Source organism: Tinamus guttatus, unplaced genomic scaffold (assembly GCF_059628265.1).
Source record: "Tinamus guttatus ecotype Peru unplaced genomic scaffold, ASM5962826v1 Tinamus_guttatus_pri_ptg000060l, whole genome shotgun sequence".
In the NCBI taxonomy this organism is placed as follows: Eukaryota; Metazoa; Chordata; class Aves; order Tinamiformes; family Tinamidae; genus Tinamus; species Tinamus guttatus.
The window spans coordinates 8,637,610-8,654,012 of NW_028288594.1; the positions used below are offsets into that span (position 1 = coordinate 8,637,610).

Below are 16,403 nucleotides of genomic sequence, written 5' to 3' on the forward strand. Positions count from 1 at the left end.
AATGACCCTGTGTTTCTCTTTCCGAAAGTGGAGAGAAATGTTTAAATGAAATTGTTTGTGCTGAATTATTAAAGCCATTACAAATATTTTCATTAAAATTTGAGCATGTTTAATATCCCTTCTCTTTAAATAGAACTTACACTGGGCAAGTTAATTACCCTGAAATATCTCTTTTTAAGAAAGTCATTTCTGCTTTACATTAATAAAATTAGTGTATTTACATAGTTCCAACCTAAGCACATCTCTTCTAATGCCTAAGTGCATCATTTAAAGGGCAAAAAATGTTAATCTTTTGGCTAGCCTGAGACTTTACATCATGCTACCCACTGAATCCTATAGTGAACTTTATTCTGTGCAAAAAATAAATCATTTTCTCTGTGCTTCCTGCCAAAATGCAAGCTGCATTTTTAAAAGCTCTCCAGTCATTTCGAACTGTCCTCCACACCTACCTGCCTTTAGTGAGGTTATAGTCATACAACTTAGAAGATCCCCTGAGACGAACTTCAGCTCCCATTGGGGAAAGCAATAGCAGTGCTTCATGAGCTCTGCATGGCGCGAGGGCTGGTGGAGCTGATGCAGGTGCCTCTGAAGACTCATCCCTCTCAAACTGGAGACCATAATTGGACTATTTGGTGTTTGGTGCAGTGCAAGAGAGGTGAATTTTAAGCCTAGTGGCGTGCTAAGAAACCTTGTGCTCTGGCATTGCTTCTGGTCATGAAATGTTGAAGGGGATTTGGTGGCCTTTGCAAAATGACCCTCTGGCTCCCAGTGGGCAAGTGCTGATACTGTGAAACTCCCTGGTTTGCAGGCAGCCCCTACAAATCCAGCTGAGATTGCCCAGAGAGTTGTGCGGTAGGGAAGGGTGGCCGTGTCTGTCGGTGTCGTGGTGAGAGAAGCTGGAGGGGAGCTGGAGCCAGCCGGGTGCTCTTTCCACAGCCTCCCAGGCAGGAGGCTTGGAATGAAGAAAATAACCTAAGTTGGCGGTGGGGTCATTTAAGGCTCTACAGCAGCCTGCACACATTGAGTCGGGATTGATGGAGCCAAAGGGAGATTTGGGGGAGGTTAAGAATCGATGCGGGGCATCATGCGGGGTGGGAAGGCAGATGAGAGCTGCGGATGGAGGAAGGAGACCCACATGGAGCTGTGCAGGGGTGATGGGGGAGGAAGGCAAGTCGGGGCCGGGGCCGCTGAGGCCTGTGGCGGCCGCGGCAGAGACGTGTGGGCCGTCCCTTCGGCCTCAAACCCTGCGTGTGCGAATCACTGCCCGCCTGCACGGGGACAGCTCTTTGAAATGTTATTCTGCATTTGCATTTACAAAAGCTGGATAAGCCTTAAAAAAAAAATCTGATAAGTAGCAGGCAATTGAATTAACCACTGTTGACTGTATTGCTGTCTCTTAACAAACTCCATCTGTATGGTCTCCCTTTGTAGACACAATTTTATAACTTAATTTCCCTACCAAAACATCAGTGTTTACTTAGTAAGAAATCTGTTCTTTGTCAGCTTAAAACAGTGATTTCTTTATTACGGCTCTGCGCGGGGAATGACAGCACCGAGCTGGCACTGAAGCAAGTCTGGTTGAGTCTACAGCGTCGTAATGGAAACAGGGTGAACCGGGGGTCAAGTATAATGGGATTTGTATACAGAAATGTGTCTGCATAAGGAATCGCTGCGTGAGATAAGGGAGCGAAGGCTGAGGCTCGCCGCTCGGCCCACGCGGCAGCGGGAGGCAGGCTGGGCCCGCGCGCCGCTCGCTCCTGCCTCAGCCCCGCGAGGTGCTGAGATGGGGCCCCTGCGGCACGCGCGGCCTCGGACGGGCACTGGAGGCACCGGCCTCGGGGCGCTGGGTGTTCAGAGGGCGTCTCGAGTGCGATTTGTGTGGATTCAGGGAGGCGTAGGGTCAGCGAGGGGGGTTCAAACTATTGCACTTGATGGCCTACCCAAAAGGTTTCCAGCAGGGTGTAGTGAACTGGTGCTGAACGACAGGAGAATTGGAGGTATTTTGTTATTTTTCTCAGCACCCATAGGATTTTTTTTTAATTTCTCCATGGTTTTGCAAACGCTAGGTTGAAAAGCAGTGGTGCAAATCTTGAGCAGCAAATAGGTGAGGGGCAGCACTTCTCCACTCCTTACTTAACAAATACATGACACTTCCCTGCGTCGTTAGAAAAGAGGGAAAACCTGCAAACAACTACAGAGAACGGCACAAATGGGAGGAAAAGACTTTTGAGTGAAAGCTAGAAAGACCCAAGGTTTTTGCGGCGGTCCATGGAGGACCAGAGATCAACCAGCTCATCCTCCGTGTGCACAGGCTGGTGCCTGGGGTGCCACAGCTCAGCAAGCAGTGCTGGGCTTTCAGCTTAGGGCTTCTGACACTGCTTTTAGCTGTCCCGTGATAGAAGCTTCCTCAGTTTTACACAAGAGCTGGTAGGAAAAAAAACCTTGTTTATTACAGTGCACTGGAGAGAAGGGGGATGTTCTTCATTGCTTTTCCTTGCTTTCTCAAGATTATTTGTGTTCAGCTTTTCCCTATGGAAAACTAACTCCCAGCTGAATGTTTTCCCATTTTTGAAAGCATCCATTTTTTCTTCCCAACTTGTTTTCTCTCTCATAGTTTAAGGAGAAAAAAAATGGGTTAAAGAAGAAATTAAAGTGGAAGAAAGAAGGTATTGATGCTCCAGTTTTACAGAGGAAACTCAAAACATTTCCAAGAGGAAAACTCATTTGGAGTAAAAGGCTTTTTTTTTTTTTTTCCTCTGCAGTCATATCAAAACTTTTACCCACTTCTATGCTTCACCATGTAATTGCTAGCTGTTCAGCATACTTGCGGCACGGGGAAGGATGGTGAGATCCGCCAGCGCGCTGAATCAGATCTTACATTACATCTTGAGCTCTTTGAGTGCCATTAGCATTTCCTTTTAGAAGAGAAGAAATATTGACAGTTTGGTAGGTTATCTCGCATTTTACTGCACGTTAGGGCACTTCAAAGTCTTTATGTAGTGATGGGAACTGTCAAGAAGTAGATGTGAAAAGGGCCTTTGGTCCAACTAAACCTGTCAGCAGGAAGATTTAGGGCAGATGGTTTATTATTAGAAATCAATGTATTTATTATATATTGTTCAAAAATACTTCCCTTTGGAGGCTACAGCGTGTGCTGCTGCTGTTTAAAATGTGTCAAATGCCAGTAAAATTAATTCCTGCAGAGAAACGGAGGGAGCTGCAACCGAGGAGCTTCCTGACGGCAGGCAGGCGCGTCTCCGGCTCGCGGCCGGCGCTTTGATGTGCGCGGGCGGCTTCGCGTGCGGCTCCTGCGCGCCGGGCGCTGCGTCCCCCTCTGCCGCCTCCGTGGGGCTTGGTTGCTGCTCCCCCTCCACCGCCAGCAGCTGGGGAAAGAAAGCCTTGGAGAAAGCCGGCTGAGGGTCAAGGTGTTTTTCTACTACCTCTTGCACGTGTTGTTTGTATCTTCAGGGGTGGCTCTCCAACGTGCTAAATGATCCTTGATTATTAAAAAACAGGTCTTGGCTGAAAGACCCAGCCTGGCTATGGATGTGTCATGGATGGGGATGTGTGATGTGTTCCTGTGCGACTGTCAGAATTACCTGTCCTTACCAGGCCCATCTGACTGCTGTGGCTAGAAAGGCCCCATAGAGATCTCTGCTATACCTGTTTTCATTTCTTGTTATCCTTCTTGAACCATGGTTTTCTGGTTACTCACAGCTAGCTGGAACTGCTTTAGGCTACTGAGTGTAAGCAGAGCATCTTTCCAAAACCTAAACTCCAGTGGTTTTTCCCTTGTGCATTAGAAAAGAGAACTAAGACTTCTTAGGTTTTTTGCAATTAGTCAAGCGTATGTTTTCTTTCCTTGGTGTCTCTTAGTTACAGGATTTAAGGACCTTGGATTATGGGAAGAGGACATTCCCATTAGCAGAGGGAAGATATTAGCAGCAACATTAATGCTGCAAACCGCTGTCCTGGAGCAAAGATTCATTTTCCATTCACACATGATTTACAGCACATTCCAACCAAGTGATTTGGCTATGGTCTTCTGGCATAACATTGTTTGCCCTTTCCCTGACATTTTGCATATAAAGAAAAGTTATGAGCTTCTTGGGCATTCAAGGTACCAGGAAATGCTGGAGTCTACCTAATTTGTTAACATGAAATTATAGATGTCAGACATAGACTCTGTTAGTTAACATTGGTTAGAGTAATGCTGCAGCCAGTTGATTGTATTACAGTCATGATGAAGAGGAATAGTCCTTTTCTGCTTTTCTGGGATATGACGGGTACACAGCCAAGGCAGATTTAAAAGGTAATGAATGAATAAGCATTTTCTATAGTTTGCTTGATCCTTCCCTGAGCTCCACTGCTGCAATGTTACTGCTACTGATTCACCATCTCCACAACAGGCTAATGCCGGTGTAACATGGCAAAGGAGCTTCTAGAAATGTTGTACAAATAGTCCTTTTAAATATTAATCCCCTCTGTAGCACTCAAATATTCTTTTCTCCCAGGGAAGAAAAGCACCCACACAAAGGTAGCGTAGCAAGAACACGCTAGGCACGGAGAAGAAATTCGGACTTCCTCCCCAACCACCCACCCACGTACACTTCCCATTTGCTTTCCCAATCCCAGTGCCTTCACAGCTACGAGCAAAATATTCACACAAAGTGCTAATATCCTCACTGCGTTTCCCAAGAGAAACCAGTCTCGGGTCAGGGGGATGCAGCTAACGGCTGCGTCGTGTTCGACGCATCTTTCTAACCCCCACTTCCCGTGTACCCCGACTCGAGCGCAGCCCGTGGCCGTCTCTCCGGGACTCACCGCTCTGCCTGTCTGTGCCATCGAGGTCTGCTCTGTGCCTTCCCCTCGCCTCCCCGTGCGGCACTTCCCGCGTTTGCTCCCCGCTCGCCACAGCGCTGCTCCCCAGCCCGCCCGCCCTCTCCGTGGGAGCCAGCGTGCTTTGATGCCCCAACTTTTGTGGTTTGTGTCTGTTGGAATCGAGTTCACGTTTCTGATGGCTGAACCTGGAGTTCGCACACCACCAGGTTTGTGTCGCTTCTTCAGTCTGTTACTGAACTTCTTCTGTTGGCTCTCCAGCTTTTATCCATGCTCTTTCATGCCTTTTCACTCACACTCTCGGTCCCTCGTTCCCCCTCAGCTACTTTCCTTGAAATCCTTTCTTAAAATATGCTGCTTCTCTGAAGGCTTTCATCCTTAATCTCTCAAGGAACTATCTCATAAACTCATCTACCATGCTTTGATTTATTCATTGTGTTTTTTTGGCGGGCATCTTACAAGAACCGAGCTGGTCATCCTACTACCTCTGTCTCCAAAGGAAGGCTGTGTGAAAAGGTGGGCTTTCAGAACTTAAATTAAAAGATCATGTAAGTAAGATAATTGGATAAAAGGGATATTAGGACCTGAAACAGAATGTTTACTTGCTTTGATGTACTTTGGGAACATATGTCTGCACAGTGGGCTGTTTGGCTGATTAAGTATAAAACAACCCAAGAAAAAATCACCACTATTAAGCTTAAATCAAAGATCTCTCCTCAGGACACTAATTCAATTTGGGTTTGAAGGTCCTGTATCAACTCTTAGTTTCTGCCTTTGATGTCTCACTCACTTGTGTGTTATATAATGGAGGACAACCTTACTTATTAAAACTACAAATTTTTCTTTCATCTTAAGAACAATTATTGTTATTGTTGCTGTTACCATGTTGCAATTGTACCTCCAAGTGTCAGCCAAAACTAGACCTGGGTTGTACAAAATGCTGTGTAAATACAATAAGAACCCATATATTTTTAAGCGAGTTTGTAATCTGAGGATCAATTCCTGTATGGACTCTCTTGCATTCCCAAGTTTGTTCCCTCCAAGTGATTCCCCTGCCTTCACCAAGACCACTGATAACCTGCGCACTTAGGAACATCACTAACTTCTGGTGGACCTTAGGCTAGAACCTTGGGGGGAAGAAAAAGTTTCAAGTTACTCTAAAACAAGATAAGTTTGATTTCATTGGTGAAAATAGTAACTATCCATCAAGTGAAATGAAACACCTCGTTTCCTTTGCTTTTGGTTTTAGATTTTTTTTAACCTACAGCTGAAGTCAGATATGTTTGAAAAAGAGCGGTCTTTTTGAAGGGAAAATCAAAAATGTTTACTTTTTCACCTTCAAACCAAATGTGCTTTTTTTTTTTTTTTTTTTTTTTCTTTTTTCTTTTTTCACATGGAACAAATGGATAAAATTCACCTGGGTATGTTAAAAGTTGCATTAGCTCTTAAATGCATTTTTCAGAGGAATGGTAAAAAGCTTGTGCTAAGTTATTGTACCCACCTTGGATTACTATACTATTTCCATGGTGTACATGGAAAATACAGAAACTGGCAAATTAGAGGCCCATTCTTGTTACTGCTGTAGCCAGTGACAAATTTTCCTTTTACTTCAGCAATGCAAGATTACACTGAAAGGCTAATTTTTGAAGGAATTTAGACAATTCTAGTGGATGCATAATAGGATTTTTCACAGTATCTGGTTAACTCCTTTTGAAAGCAGCGCCCTAGCTACAAATCCACAAATAAGGATTTTATATTCAGAAATTTATATCTGTTAAGGCTCAAAGGAACTCCCACAATAATCTGCTCTGACATCTATGATGCTGCCTGGAGGATTCCACCCATTAATTCCTACAGTGGGAGAAATTACTCTTCCCTACTATTAAACCCCCCACACCTGTAGAAGTCTCCGTACTTTTAGAGCTCACCTTTTAGAGAAATCTCTAGTTTTGCTGTCAAGTCTTCCAGTAGTGCCGAATTTACCACTTTCCTCTCTAAGTTCTTTTAATGGGAACTTGCCCTCACTGTTAAAGTATCTTCCTATTTCTCATGCTCTCAGTGCCTCAGTCATAGGGAAAAGGAGAAAATGGGAACTGCTCAAAACGTACTTATTTTTGCAGAGAAGCTGTAGCAGTGTTTGCCCAACTTCTCAATCTCTGTAACAGCTTCTTACAAGCGATCACATTAATTACTGATTTATTGAGGATATCCCTGTTTTTCTACATTGTTTTTCGTGTGTCTGACAGAAGAAGAGAAAAGAAAGAAAAGGATATTATCCTTGTTTTAGAGGTGAGGAAATACAGGCAAAAAGAGATGAAGTGGCTCGTGCAGAGCAGCCCCGCAGGGGAGGGCTGGACATTAGCAGCGCTGTCCCCTGGGTCCCTATCCAGTTCTCTTAGCAGGACGTGTCAGCTGGCATCTTTTGAGCTGATAGCCCTATATTCAAGCATCAAGTCACTTTAATATATGATTATCAACTTGTTGCCACGCCAGGAGAATTGGGAAGTGCAAGGGATTCCCGGTCGCCTCATTACCCGGCTGCCGCGCGGAGCCGCTGGGCTGAGACGGGCTGTGAGGCAGCTGAGGCCGCTTGCTCCCGCACGCCCAGGTTTGCGACTCCTCTGCTGCTTGTTTAAAAAAAATAGCTGAAAAATAGAGCCAGGGAGGGAAGCTTTCTAAAACCAACAAGCGACACGTGAGTTTGATGGCTGTGGCCCAGATTTGGCCTCCGAAAAGGACGTTTTTTTGTGGCACCTTGGAGGGTATGATCTGAAGGGTACCTCTCGCCATTCCTGTTGCAGGGAGCTTTAAACCCGAGAGGGGTGAAGTCGAGGAGCTGCCGTTTGAACTGAACGGCTCCGCCTGGTTCCCGGGGCGTTTCTGCGGCTTTGCCGTCCCCTTGCTGGGCGCCTGTCGCGAGCGCGGCCCCTTTTTTGGGCATTGGCAGATCCTAAGGTTCTGCTCCACTCTTCGTGTGTCTCGCGCGCCGGCTGTGTGGGGGACACTGGGGACGCGGCACCGGTGCAGATGAGGGCAGGAGGTTTTATTTAATCTTAGGAAACAAAGCAAGGATTTTTGGCGGGGATTGTTGCTTTTAAAAGCCTTTTTTTTTTTTTCCCCTCTTTTTTCCTTATAAGAAAACTCTAGCAGGGTATAACCCCCTCACCAGGGAAGTTCTGCTTCCAGCTTCCTTTTCTGTGCAGTTTTATTGCTGCACAGCGAAACAATTGCCTGCGAGTGTCCATATTCCATTAGGCATACGGAAAAGTATTCGACCCTTTGTTTTCGGCGGAATGAATGCATTTGGCACATAAGTATTAATTTAGACTAGTCATGGGACATTAGTGCTGCTTAATTGTTCCCATTTTTCTGGGTCTTGTTTAAGCCGCGGAGGTTGTTTCAGGAACACATGACCTCTGTAGCTGTTGTGCCCGTCCCTGGGTGCCGCTTCCCGCGGCTCCGGACCGCGTGTGGCGGACACGCGATGTCCCGTCTGTCACACAAGACAGTCACGTGTCATCGCCCTTCTCCGGGGCAGAGGGGTCATGCAAGTGGTGCCGGCTGTGATCTCCTGCTGCTAGTTTTGTGCTCCAGGAGCAGGAGGGCAGCCGGGAAACCAGGAGCCTTGTTAGATGCTCCCTGGGCCGGGGCTGTGCCTCCAGATGAGCCAACGTTTCAGAAAACGCATGGAGTCCTGTGTTTCTGCACCTCGAGCTGGTCCCAGCAGTGGGAAAACACCGTGCGTTTCTTTCCCATGGCGCAAGGACAAGCAGGGAGTGATCAGCCCCAAGGAAACCACCCAAAACTCCTCAATGTCCACTGGCCAAGGCAGGTGTTGGGTGCTGGCAGATCTTGCTGCTGGGGCTGCTCCTCCACTGCTGGTGGAGCCTCCTCTCCTCCCCGTGTCCACTGCCCTCTGTGCCAGGAGGTCAGTGAGACCCACGTGCCGAGGGCTGCTGGCAGCTGTGGGAGTCACCGGGCGGCCCTCGATGGTCAAGGGGGTTTCCTGCTTCAGTTTCTCTTTGTGGTACAGAGAGCAGCTGCTCCTGGCCAGAGGAGGGCGGGCAGTGGAGGAAACAAGTGGGGCTCACGTGGTTCGAAGGAGATGCAAATTGCTGGATAAGTACTGAGCATTAATTATAGAATCTGGGCTTCTTGCCGGCACCTCGGGGAAAACAAACCCCTGGCTCCCATTAAATATAATGGTGTTTGGACACCCAATTCCCTTAGCCTGTTTGAAAACCAGAATCCCAGGTTCTTCAGCAATATATATGATCAGGTGTAATCCCTTGTCCTGCTCATGTCAGCGAGATTTTTACACTGTTGACTTCAGCAAAGGTGGGAAATCGCCCCAGGCACTGTGCAGTTTTCTGGTGCCATCTGCGGAGCCCAGGAAGAGAGCAAAGGGTGTTGCTGCAGGTAGCAAGGGGCTGTGGTCAGTGAGCTTTATTTAAGGACTGGTGGCTCCCACTTGCTGTCTGATGTTTCTTGCTTGTTAACTGACTTGAGGTTTGGGGCTCAAGTGGAGCCCAAGGCTTGGTGGTAGGATGGTGATATGTTTATGTTAGAGAGGGCCCAGCATATGGCACAGGGCCTGGGGAAGAAATGCAAAGATCAGGGATTGTAACGAAGGCAGACACGGGCTCGTTTTGGCCTGTCAAGTAAAGCGTTGTATAATCTCTAGTGAAAAGACATGGCTCAGTCTTGGTCTGTGGCTTTATGAAGGGATTAACTGGCTTCCCCAATAACCAACTGCTTTCACCGCTTGTTCTGCACCAGCTCTGGCACCCCCAGGAGCATTGCACGAAGTCGTTCAACTCACTGTCCCAGAGGATATCCCACTGCGGGACGTGGGGCAAGGAGCTCTGCTTCCCCAGCAGGGAGCTGAGGGCCTGGGCAGCATCTCCTGCCACCGGTGCGATTCCTGTCCCCTGGTTACCCTCCCCACGTCCAAGGAGCAGCAGCAGCAGCTCACTGGGGCTGCTCCCTTGCTCAGGAGGGGACCCGTGCGGCCAGAGCCACGTGTGCTGCGTGTGGGTGGCAGCACGTCTGGGGCTTCGCGGCTAGGGAACAAGTCATGCTGGCAAAGCAATTGCAAGGAGAGGGGGAAAGCCAGGCTCTGGGCAGCTGGGAGCAGAGGGTGCATCCCTCCTGCCGAGAGCTTTCCCAGGCAGAAGTCACACTCCTTTGGGGCCTGCTTTTCCACATGAACGCTGGTCCTCTCATATCCCCGTTGTCCAGTTGGAAGACCAGAAACTGGGGACTGTGCTTTGCTAGAACTGTACGCGTACAATAGAGATGGTTCCTGCCCAGAAGTGTTTACGAGAGCCAGACCTGAGTGAGATTATTGCTGTTCTCATTTACAGAGGGAGACATGCAGCAGTGAGAGGCTTTAGGTAAAGCCGTGCGGAGCCAGCAGCAGGAACTTGCTCTCCAACTTGGTCTGTATGCACAGGGCCAGCCTTATGTTGAACTACTGCCTGGATTCCCAGCTGCAGTGTGTTTGGGTTGAATTCTTGATCTTTTTCCCAGTGTTACCTTTTTGGCCAGGGTGGAGCTTTCCTGTTCTGAGGGACTCCAGCATTTCTGCCCAATTTAGCTTTGAGAAAATGAACAGCAAACTCTCCATATTGTTATATGCATTCTGGATGTCGGCCTCACAGTCTGATCGGCAGAGCCTCCGAAGGCTCGTAAACCTAGGAATACATAGTTTCGAGCCTGCATCAAAGAAGTTCACAACCCTTTTGGGAGAAGCTGTGAGTACTGATGAAAGAGGGAACTTATTGTATATGTAAGAAAACTTCTTTCATGGCTTATATATTAAGGCTGGCTCTGTGGCCCAGGGAAGATTGGGGCTGCTTTTAATTTACATCCCTTCCCCCTCCCCACTTATATTAAGGCTTCGTCAGAAGAAAAATTAGTCAGATGTTTTCTTAATGACATCACTTTTTTTTTTAATCCTGTTTCATTTTTTCCAGATGAGGCGGTGGAGATTATTAGAAATGAATTGAAACTAAATCTGGAAACAGAGGCTTTGATTCACTTCACCCTCCTCCCGGTAGAAATAAATTGGTCGCCTCGGGTCTCGGCCGCCTTTGTCAGCAGCCTCCGCAGAATCCGGCGTCCGCGGGCCTCGCGGCGGCTCTCCCGACTGTGCCGCCGTACTGCGCCGCCCTCAGGGCACGAGGCCGGGCGCTCCTGGGAAGCAACGCATGGGCTGCCCCGTAATTTTGGTAGCAAAATGACATAGTGACACAGCGGGGAGGTTACCAGGTTGGAAATAGCTATGCGATCCTGAGTTTGTCTTTCGGGGTCGTGGAAGAAAAGGGACTTGATTCTGCAGGTGTCGACACTGGGGAAACTCAGGCCTCAGGCTGCTTAAGGGGTATGCGTAGGGGACTGCATATCTCTATAAGTTGCTTACTGATCGTTATATATGATAGGTTTTCACTGCCTTGTATTTTACACCAATGAGCCACAGGGTGTATTGCTACAGGAAAGTACTTTGAACTGTAAATATTTTAAAAGGCATTTAATTTACTACCCATCAGCAAAAAGTGTTCAGAAAGCCACAAGGTTTACTAATTTATCAGAAAGACAGAGAAACACACAGAAGATCAAACAAAGACAAACATGCTCATAAACTGCTGAATAAGTCTGGAAAGCTTATGTTACATTTCTGTGCGGTTTTGATGATATGCACATATTATAAATAAATTAAAATGCACCTGAGCTGTTGATAACGTAGGCTGGGGCCTGGATCTCAAGGTTCGAGTGGCGTGTCTAAACTGCTCAGACTCTCGTGTTCATGGTTAGCTGTGGGTAGAGACATGGATCATACGCACAGTTGTTAATGGTGTTTAGGGATATCCTTCAGGAAGAACCTCTAGTGCCATCCGTTAGATCAGCCGCATCCACCGTACCCAGGCACAGGCCCTCGGGGCCTGTGTCCCACCTCTTGGCTTCTCCATAGCACAGGGTGAGGGACAAACCCTATCCCTGGCATGACTAATGTTTCCACACCGACTCCATTCCAGTCAATACGGAAGCAAAAAGAGATCTAATGCAGAAGGAAACTTTTCTCTTTCAGTTTTGAATTCTCTTCTTGTGTCCTTTGTGATTTTCCTAAAAAAAGTTGGTGGATACAGTAATATACGTGTCTGGGAGAGCTCCCCATGGTTTCTCTTCCATGCTTGATCCCCATGACTAATTGGCTTCGGTGCTGAAGTGCACCCCAGATTGGTTTTTAGCTTATCTGCTGAATCCCACAACATTTACTGACATCCTTCTCAGGTAGCGTTTGGCCAGAGGAAGATGCGAGGGATTTAACAGAGGTGCCCCCCAGCAAGTGCTCAGTAAAATCCCTCCTGAACTTTTGCCCTCTGACCCGTATGGCCGACCTGTCAAGGAGGTTTATGAAAGCAGTGACTGAAGTGACGGGTGGGTTACGGGCGGCCGCATGGCCCGAGCCCGTGACACTGGGTCGTGCGGCTCGTGACAGAGAGGGAGGGAGATGGTGGGACCAGCTCCATGGGCCTTCAGCGTTCAGTGGGACCCCCAGGCACAGAGCTGATTGCGGAGGCAGGAAGCTTCCTGCTAGAAGTAGGGAAAGAGGAGAATAGTGCTAGGGGCGGCATTTAAATGCCTGTTGTGCCCAGCTCAGCCTGGAGCTCGCTGCACTTCAGGCCATATAAGCACTCCTTGAGCCCTTTGCCTCCTTCCTCACACAGACATCCCGAAGTGGAGGCTCTGTCCCCATGGGAGGGCTAAAGCTCTGGATAGCCTGCAGCAGCAAGGAGGCTACAAACAGCTGATTTCACATTGAGCATCTTTGTCGATTCAGCCTCTCTGTGCAGTGAGAGGGGCCTAGCTGGATCGCACAGGACGTACTCCGCATAGCCACCTTGTGCACGTGGTGTTCCTTGCCTGGATGCCAGCCGTGTGCCTTTTAAATGCAGTCCAGGTGGGGTGAGCTGCTTTGCAGGGAGCGTGCTAGGGGCGCAGTTTCACAGGAAGCTTACGCTGTTTTAAGGGCAGTTTTTGCTGCCATCGCCTACCTCTGCAGCCACGTGCTTTGGCTTCCCCCTTTCTGCTGTCAGCCAGGTCAGCTCCCGGGGCCAGCTGACCGTGCAGCCGCACAAGTGCCGGGGCCAGCAAAAGGGGTGGATGTGTGACGGGCACTGGGTGGCCTTCTTGGCACCACCGAATCCTTAGATCAGCCCGAGCCACATCTGGGAGTCACCTGCATGGCCCCAGGGAGCATCTGCCCTTCCCACGTGCTCCCTCTGCTCACAGTAACTTTGGTATTTAGGCTGGCTCTGCGCTTGCTGTCTTCTCCTGGCTCTGCCAGGCTGCTCTGAGCTTGGAGGAGGGGTGTGCTGCCTGCCTCACCAGTGAAGCAAAGCTGCTGCCGAGCTCCTGTGCACAGTCTCCCCTCCTAGCCCTGACGAGTTCACGTTCTCGTCAACACTGTTTGATTTAACAGAGAGCAAAGGAGATGACTCCCCCTTTCCTGACCGCAGTAGGAGCTAGTGATGGGCTCTTCATCTCCCATCTGAAGTTCAGAGGTGGGAGAAGGAGTCCCGTGAAGATTTAATGCCTCTGCCTTGCGCAGCACCTGCTCGGGGCACATGAGCAGTGCTGATGACGCCCAGCGCTGGGGCTCACACTGATGGCAGGGGGCATTCTGCTCCCATGGAAATGGGGCCACTTTACACAGCAGAAGGGCCATGGATGGTGCCAAGCGGTCCCAGCCCTCTGCTGTAGGTCGCATTTTCTCCTTAGCCATCTCATGAGAGTTTTTAGGCCAGCTTGAGGCACAGACACGTAAGTAGGATCGAAGTGAGCTGCAGTAGAGACTGCCAGACTGCAGAGCTCGTCCCTGAGGAGAAGCCAGAGCTGTTGTAGGTGATGGCCGTGTCTCTGTTTCCTTCCCAGGCCTCCTGCCCTGAGCGGCAGCCCCGTCATCTCCGACATCTCCCTCATCCGCCTGTCCCCGCACCCGGCGGGCCCTGGGGAGTCTCCGTTCAGCCCGCCGCACCCCTACGTGGCCCCGCACATGGAACACTACCTCCGCTCCGTGCACAGCAGCCCGACCCTCTCCGTCATCTCGGCGGCCAGGGGCCTCAGCCCCGCTGACGGTAAGAGTCCTGCGCCGAGTTCGCCGCGGTTGGTGGCTGTGGTGGCAGCTGGTGTGAGCTGAACTGTCCCATTCTCAGAGCAGGAGCGTGGCTTTCCCTCTGCCTCCCTCCGCAGGGTAGCAGTGCCCAGGCATGTGCTTCCTGGGCTGTGGCCTTAGCCAATTCCTGGCTCGGTGCTGGGGAAATGCCTTCTAAGCTACTTGTGCTGTAGCTATTTTGTAGCTCACCAGCACTGAAATTCCCTAAAACCCAGAGACTTACAGCTGTAAAGACTCCGCAGCTTCCACAGCTGCTCTCTGAAGTGGGAGCGCTTTTCAGCTTTTTTTCTTTTTTCTTTCTTTTTCTTTTTTTTTTGTTTTGTAAGTTAAGTACACATTTGTTTTGCATCATTGCACTGAGAAAGCAGAGCGTGAGAATAACTATTACCACTGGATCGTATTATAAATATTTTGCTTAAAGTATGTTTCTCTCTGCAGTGCGCTCAGCTCTCTTACGTGCTTCCCTGCTTTTATACCCCTACCAGGAGCCTTGCTCCCCTCCGAGTGGGTGACAGTTGTGCAGAGTGCTCCGTGTGGCTGTCACTGACATGAGAAGAGATGAGGCAACCTTGTTTGAGCCCTTCGCTGTTGGTGTTGCAAGGGGGCTGGCCCCGGCCAGGCACTTTTGTGCTGTTGGGTCCCTGTGCTGGTCCCTCCTTGCATGGCATGATAGCCTCATAGTGAGGATAAACGCAAACATAAAGCTCTTCTAGAAATGTACAGCTCTCTGTACATTTCTTTTGAATGTACAGAGTTTGTTTTCTAAACGCTGAAAAGATCCGGGTGAATTTGCTGCGATATCATTGTTTTATACAAGTTGGAAATTTGGGCCACAGCATTTGTCATGTTGGATACAACGTAATTCTACTTCAGCGTGTGGAGGTGTAAGTTACCTCACCAGTCATCGAGCGCCCCGCGTGAGGCGATGGGAACTGTGCTCTGCTCGCAGCTGTAAGCAGCTGTTTCAGTGCCCAGGGAATGGCCTGGGCCTGGGGGCCTGGTCTCCTGCAAACCTGGCAGATCAAAGTGTCCCTCAGGTCCTGACCCACAGCAGACGCAAGCGGCCCTGCCCTGTGGTGAACCAAAGGGCAGCCCAGAACAACGAGGCCCCCAGGGGCTGCGGTGATGGGGAGCTGCAAACGCCTCCTTTCCTGCCCCAAAATGTGACTCCTCATTTAGGGTGGTTCCTCCTTACGGCCACACCAGGGCAAGCGTTCAAGTTCCCCACCACATGCAGCAGAGGTTGGAGTGTTGCGTGTGTACGCGCTCCCCCGGCCTCCGTTTCAAAGCGAGCTTCATTGTTTGGTATTAAAAGAGGCATTGTGTTTTGGGTTGCATTTTTTTATTATTATTATTATTTTAAAGGGCTGTGGTAAATAAGTTAATGGGGGTGAGCGGGTGGGGGAGGCAGGTTTGAAAAATTACAGCTGGGAGAAAGTGAATGTAATTGGCTTTGGCAGCCAAAATGGTTTTATGCTGCCAGACGCTAAACCTAGGTCTATGCATTAGACCTTGGCTTTAATTTCCCTGCGCCGCTATCGGGAACTGGGTTGCATTTGTCTTTCTTTCCTAATAGGCAGGGATGTTAATGGTGACAGGGTTACTGCTGCTGGCTGATTGGGCCCTCTTCCCCCTCCCCGAGGTGAAGCCTGTGTCCGTACGGAAGGATTATTAGAAGGGGGAATGAGAGATTGTTTATAAATTTGCGGAAATGGAGGAATGCAGAGGCCCCAGCTTCGCTTCTTTTGTCCACAGAAACACGCCCAAGCGCGCGTCACGAAACGCTAACGGGGCCGTCGGGAGAGGGCTCGTGGGGGGCGCGGGGGGAGAGACGGGGACGCCAACGTCGGCGCCGAGCGTTCGCCTGCCCTTTCAACGCTCTCCCCATGTTTCTCTCCTCGCTCGCGGCTTCTGCAGTGGCTCACGAGCACCTGAAGGAGCGAGGCCTGTTCGGGTTGCCCCCGCCGCCGCCGGGGGCCAACCCCGCCGACTACTACCACCAAATGACGCTCATGGCGAGCCACCCGAACCCGTACGGGGACCTCCTGATGCAGAGCGGGGGAGCAGCCGGCAGCGCGCACCTCCATGATTACCTCAGCCCCGTGGACGGTGAGTACGGCGGGCACCTCTGGCTCGTGGGTGGCTCACACGCGCTGGTGCGGGCAGCTGGGGGCAGACATGGCTGTTGTCCAAGCAGAGGTTGCTGCATGTGGTTACTCCTTCCTGCTGCAACTCCTGAGCAATGCACTCTCATTTTTGGCTAAATTGACTGACTTGTTCCATATATATAACATACCTAATTTAAAATATATACGTTGTGGCCTTTTTGGGAGGACAGCGAGGCTGCTGCGTGCCCAGGGGACAGCCTGGTGTGGCGGGTAGGGCG

General features: G+C 49.7%; 1 protein-coding gene across 1 annotated transcript in view; it reads left to right on the plus strand.

The window, feature by feature from the left end:
* The window catches only part of GLI2 (GLI family zinc finger 2), a 171,577-nt gene that overhangs the window by 117,816 nt on the left and 37,358 nt on the right, over positions 1-16,403 (plus strand). The window contains exons 4-5 of the mRNA XM_088519571.1: positions 13,777-13,979; positions 15,935-16,126. Coding sequence (XP_088375697.1) covers positions 13,777-13,979; positions 15,935-16,126 — 395 coding nt within the window. The remainder of the gene's footprint in view (positions 1-13,776; positions 13,980-15,934; positions 16,127-16,403) is intronic.